Genomic DNA, 6,514 nt, shown 5'->3' on the forward strand with positions numbered 1-6,514 from the left:
GAGAAAAGTGAAATGTGAAAGTGTTTTGGATGAACTGAACCTTTAAGCTGGCTTCAAAATTATACAAGCAAAGCAAAAATAATAAAAATTGTAACATTTACTTCCACTTCATATTTCTCACCGTGACTGACTGTCCAGCCTTGAGCACAAACTTCGGAGAGAACTTGTAGATGACCTCGTCCCCATTGTCAACCTGTCTCTTCAACCTCCAGTTGCCCAAAGGTTGGTCCTGCAAAGCACAAGACATTCTTAAGACATGTGTACAGAATCTTTTAACCTGGAACCTATTGACACACACACACACACACTTTTTGCTGAACTTATTGCAGACCTCAGGAGTTTTATTAGTCTTATACCACTCTTACACACCTGCTCAGTATCATTGGTCAGAGTGACTGCATTTCCATCCATGTCAGTGGGTGATATGGTGACTGCTCCACTAGCTGTGGCCTCTTCTGACACCAGCAGCTGCCCCTCTCCTCTTCCCACCTCTGGGACATCCTTGGACTCCACTCTCTTCCTCTTGGAGGAGCGGGAGGAGGAAGATCCTGTTATCCTGGAAACACTGACTCGAGACGATGGGCTGGGGGACAGCTTCAGTCTGAAAGAAGCACACCAGTCACAGGTAAGTTAATGGCTACCTACCACTTCATGACACAGTGGGTCTGAGCTGTCAGAAGTTAGCAGAAAAGACAGTCACTTCCTGCTATTCAAATGAGAATCTAATAATAGCCACTCTCATAATTACATAATGTGAGATTATCACTGATAACACACAATAAAACTTCTGGGACAGATTTTCATTTACAACATTCTACCGTTTCACATAATAGGTTGTAACATGTAACTTAGGTGTGTTGTACCTGTGCTCCTCTCCCTCCAGCAGTTTCCTGTATGCATTGATCTCCATATCTAGGGCAAGCTTCACATCTAACAGCTCCTGGTATTCACTGAGCTGAGCGTTCATCCTCTCTCTCAATTCGCTCATCTCCTGTTCTTTTCCTTCGTTGGCACGGCGGTGCTTCTCTCGCTCTGCTGACAGAATTTCCTCCAGCTCTCTGATACGATCCTCTGAGGCAGCTGCCTAAAAATACACAAACACACACACACACACACACACACACACACACACAAACACACCCAACCAACATTAGTGAATACAATTCATGAAGCTGAATAGGAGTACCTGTAACTGTCAGAGATGTGGATGAAGTCATTTGTGTGTACAGGTGATCATTTAGTACCTGTTTCTGCAAAGCACTCAGCTGATATCCAAGACTCTCTATTCTCATACGGGACTCCTGAAGCTCTTCCCTAGCTGTGCTCATTGCCTTGTCATTGATCTCAGAGGACACCTTGGCATTATCCAGCTAGAAGGAAACAGACACTGTGAGAAAGGGTTCTTTGCACATCTTCCAGCTTGAGGACAGCAAATTTAAAAAAATCAATCAATCTTTTTTTCCCCTTGGAAGACTGTGTGAGAGTCAAAAGACAAGACAAAAAAATTATTTATTTCTCACCTTGGCCTGGAAGGTTTGCTCCAGTTCTTCCTTATAAAGAGACACTTGCTCATCATGTTGCCTCCTCAGGTCCTGGCGGGAATCACACAAACATGATTAATACTAATCCTCAAACAAAAGCTCCCCTGGGGACAACAACAGAACCATGTCACAGTTGTTGTCAGTTTCTCTGCTGAACAAAGAATACTGAGCTCACACAGGATAGGTTTATTATACAAAATTATATATAATATGCAAAAACTGACTAAATGCTTTTTTTAAAACTGAGAAAATTAATATTTTTTACAGCCTGGTATTTGTTGATTTTGGGTTACTGTGTTTTAGCAGCCAAGCTAAACATGACCATACTTTGTGGTAACATGCAATCAGATGGTTGTACCTACATTTGTAGTATTGTATCATGCGAAATCCCACTTCAGCACAATGACTTTACACACATTAGTGAGCACTGCCCAAAGACAGGTTTAAAATTTCAAAACACATTTGCAATGTGCTGAGGGAAATACATTCTTTCATCAATATATTCATATGAACCCCATATTTGCATTCTTCTGTCACTGATATTGTATATTTACATAATTCGTTTCTATAGTCCAGCCCTACCACAGACACGACAGCTGCTGTAATCTCACCCCCTAAGTTACCTGTAAAGCTTGTGCTAGTTTCACCTCGAAGTCCTGTCTGACTCCAGAGTCCACCTCCACTATTCTCTGCTCCTGTCGACGCCGAGACTCACGCACCTCCTGAACACAAGGAGAAAGATCAGAATCAGAATTGGGTTTATTGCCAATTAAGTTTTTACACGTACAAGGAATTTGCCTTGGTAAGTTGGTGCATAAAAATGTAATGTAAAAGTACTTTTTAGAATATAAAAGATAGAATGATCTTAACAGTGCAGGAATGATATTTATTCTGCTTTGGTGGCACATGTTACTATTAGTGATTGCATTCTATTCTAAATACTCACACACAAACATTTATTGTAGAAATGCTTATGGCAGAGAACACAATAGTGACCTGAAGGATAAATGATGGGTTTGAACAGAAAACATTAAAATATATTGAAACAATAGCCAACAAATATTTTACTTATGGTATGGACTTTGATTTTAGTTTTAGCTCAAAAAAGTTTAAATTCTTAGACATCACATTATGGGTGGACAGCATGGTCTAAAAATATTTTTTCCCCTCACCTGCAACTGTGGCAGGTCACTTAATTCGATTAATCGGGGCATATATTGTACTCACCCAATAACAATGATCAATTCTCGTCAATTTCCTCCACGCTCCGAGGCAATAAGTAGGGTAAACACTGGAGTCCATTAACATGGGCTTTGTTTAAAAACAGTGGCAACAAAAAGTATCTATTCCATCCAGTTTTACAAACTTTATTATTTGTATTTATTTAGGATATTTTAATATTTTTTCACATTACAATTCCAATGACCGAATATTCTTAAGAATTAAAAGACCATTGATATTGGTAAGGGTTTAATTATGATATATGAAATTGTGTCAAAATGGCAAAAATATTTTTAACGCAGTTATTCCTGGGACAGTATATTGTCCAACAGAAGTAGTTATTGTGACAGACCTAACTACACATATGGTTTAACCACTAAAAACCACAAATGCCAGATGCAAAGTTTTCAAAAGTTTTTTTGTATAGTATAGTATGTTTTCTTATATAGATACTCACCTAACTGTATAAACTTAATGAGGAAACAATACATGGGTAAATTCTTTGGACGAGCTTCTCTATTTAATTAGAAGCTTTAATGCTATTATTTATTTAGAATATTACAAACAAACAGGCGGCTTTATAAGAATATAATAGAAAGCTGTATTTTTGAAAGAACTCAAAATAATTTACACTTGCCAATTCAAAGATCAGAGGCTGCATGTCCAAGTGGAAATTGTGGCCATTCAGAAAGGTAATATTTTGGCAAAGAACTGATGAGACCCACTCCCAGTAAGTAAGTTTAATTCCAGTATCGTCTTCTCACGTTTATAACAAAGAAAATCAGTTCAGAATTAAGTGAGCAACAGCCAATTTTGTATACAATATGGCGACCGTACAGACGCATAGAGAACATACAGCAGCGGCCAGTGACTTGCAATTTGCTCCGGCTGCCATAGTCAAGATGGGAGTGGGATTTCATCACTTTGTATCGTGCCTAATCTTAGTGAATCATAACATACTGGGTATGGAATTAATCTGGAGATATAGTTCAAGATGAGACCAAACATTTCTATGGATGTTTTTGGGTTACAAAAAAGGCTAAAATGTGGCCTTCAACCGACTAGATAAACTTTGTTTTTAACCTAGCAGTTGTTCATTACTTGTGGCCTACTTAAGAGGAATCAGCAGTCAGTAAATAACATTCAAACATTGTGAATCACCACAACCATGAGAGGTCCTTAAGCATGCAGTCATAAATGTGAACAAAAAGTTGAAGAAAGAAAACTGCTAGATTAGTTGATCATGGAAGTAATTATTTGTGGCAGTCCTACGCACCTGTCATTGTTTATCACACATACTCCTTACCTCCTCAAACATGCTCTTCCTGAACTCCAGCTCTTCACTCAGTGATTGACAGCGGTTCTCCAAGTCTACGCGCATTAGTGTCTCTGCCTCCAGCTGGCGCTTAGCAACAGCATGGCTGTCCTCTGCCTAAACACCGCAAAATGCCATAAGAAATTTTAGTACACGGACACTTCGAACATAAAGTTAACTAACTGATCCAAGCAGCAAGCTGTAGAAGAAAAGCTGGAAATATTTATGACGTGTAAATCCTACATATACAAATCTTCCCACTGCGGCCATTTTAAAAACAACCTTTAACATGTGAAATGTTCAGCTTCTTTATATCCATTTAATTTACACTTAATTGATTAGGAAATTGCTCTACTAAACAATCTCGCGTTGACACTGTCACCATTGCAACCAATAGAACTCTCACAAAGAAATTGCTTTGAACACGGAAAACCTTGCACCTTAGCCAGCAGGCTCTTGACATCTGCCAGCTCAGAAGTAAGAGCAGCATTCTGGCTTAGAGCTGTAGCAAGAGCCGCTTCACTCTTGTTCAGCTGGCCTTCCAAACCACTGGCCCTGGACACTGCGGCTGCAAGTTCACTGTCCTTCTTCTTGGCACTGGAACACATGGACAGAGGAAGAAGAAGACAGTTATTGCTTCAAATTGGCCATTGATCCTGCACTTCCGAGTGACTCTGGTTCCAAATGTTTACTTGGTGCCCATATTAATATGATCTCAAACATTGTGACATGTGTGATAATTGGGAGTACTATATCAAATTACCTGCGTGTGGCTTCTTCCAGTTCAGCCTGAGCCTTGCCCAAGTCTATCTGAAGCCTCGCTCTCTCTTTAGCAGTTTCATCCAAAACCCGTCGAGCATCAGCTAACTCTGCCTCATACAGAGCCTTCAGGCCGGTCACCTAAACAGAAGGACACACAAATTCCTTACTTGGCTAGGTGGAAAAAAAATATTAATAACGGGGAAAAAAGCCATTGTGGAATGGATTTTCAAGTAGTTTTCCAAATACATTTTTTTTTTTTTAAAAGATGTACATTAAGTTATGACTCTAAAATTGGCTGGTAGGTTGTTCCAAACATATCTAGATCTAACCACAGATCTTCTGTGGATGTAGGCTTCCTCAAATCCTTCTGTCTCTTCATGTAATCCCAGACAGACTCAATGTTGAGATCAGGGCACCCCAGTTCCTATGTTTTTGTGCATAGTTGAGTCGCTTGGCCTTGTTTCCATGTCGGAGGTATGGCTTTTTGGCTGCAACTCTTTCATGAAGACCTCTTCTGGCAAGACTTCTCCAGACAGTAGATGGGTGTACCTAGGTCCCACTGGTTTCTGCCAGTTCTGAGCTGATGGAACTGCTAGACATCATCCGATTTCAAAAGGAAATAAGCTTGATGTGTTTTTTATCTGCTGTACTATATTTCCTTGGCCAACCACAGCGTATACAATCCTCAATTTTGCTTGTTTCTTTGTGCTTCTTCAAAAGAGCTTGAACAGCACATCTTGAAACCCCAGTCTGCTTTGAAATCTTTGTCTTGGAGAGACCTTGCTGATGCATTTGTCTCAGTCTTGCAATGGTGTATGACCTGTGACATGAAACTGTCTCCCACAACCTCACCTTGGTAGCAGAGTTAGGCTGTTCCTTACCCTGTTTTAAGCCTTCTACACAGCTGTTTCTGTTTCTGTTGATGACTGAGTTTCATACCTAGATTTGTCTACACATTACAAATCTCAATGCACTTGCAAATCTGTAAACAGATTTGTATATATTTGCAAATCTAATTACGCACACAGATTCTGAATACTCATTTGCAGATTCCTGTACACAAATCTCTACATATTTATATATTCTTTTACACATTTACATAACTGATTATGCACATACAGGTTGAGATACAGTTGCACAACTCTCCACTCACATTTGTACATAGTTCTACTACAATAATGGTCCCATATTTTTCCTAGTCCCTGCCAGTACATGTTCTTAAGCATTCTGGATCAACTAGAGAGTGTTAAGGGACTTATTGGGGCAGCCTGATAATAAGTAATTGCAGTATTCCAGCCTAGACGTAACAAATTCATGGGCTAGTTTTTTTTGCATGGTTTTGTGACATGATGTATTTAAGGAAATATCCTGATAAAAGAGAACTCCAAGATTCCTGAATGTGGTGCTGGAGGCCAAAGTAATGCCATCTAGAGTAATTATATCTTCAGATAAAGTTTCGGAGGTGTTTGGGGCCAAGTACAAGAACTTTGAAGGACAGAAAATTGCACGACATCCATGTTTTTATGTCCTTATGGCATGCTTGTAATTTAACTAAATGATTAATTTCATCAATATAATTTCATCAGCTTGATCAATATAATTGGGGAACATCTGCATAACAAAGTTAATGGAGTGATTCCTACGATATAGGTCTATACAGTGCCTTGCGAAAGTA

The 6,514-nt window shown here is 39.3% G+C and overlaps 1 protein-coding gene across 1 annotated transcript in view; it reads right to left on the reverse strand.

Moving 5' to 3' along the window:
• lmnb2 (lamin B2) overlaps positions 1 to 4,977 on the reverse strand; it is a gene marked incomplete at its 5' end in the record, with an annotated part of 5,758 nt that extends 781 nt beyond the window's left edge. Inside the window, 9 exon segments of the mRNA XM_035652944.1 lie at positions 122 to 229; positions 370 to 601; positions 864 to 1,084; positions 1,245 to 1,370; positions 1,521 to 1,592; positions 2,165 to 2,263; positions 4,069 to 4,194; positions 4,518 to 4,674; positions 4,841 to 4,977. Of these exon segments, the coding sequence (XP_035508837.1) occupies positions 122 to 229; positions 370 to 601; positions 864 to 1,084; positions 1,245 to 1,370; positions 1,521 to 1,592; positions 2,165 to 2,263; positions 4,069 to 4,194; positions 4,518 to 4,674; positions 4,841 to 4,977 (1,278 nt within the window).
• Positions 4,978 to 6,514: the final 1,537 nt, after the last annotated feature.

Source organism: Morone saxatilis, unplaced genomic scaffold (assembly GCF_004916995.1).
Source record: "Morone saxatilis isolate NCDOM2014 unplaced genomic scaffold, NCSU_SB_2.0 Contig12, whole genome shotgun sequence".
Lineage (NCBI taxonomy): Eukaryota > Metazoa > Chordata > Actinopteri > Moronidae > Morone > Morone saxatilis.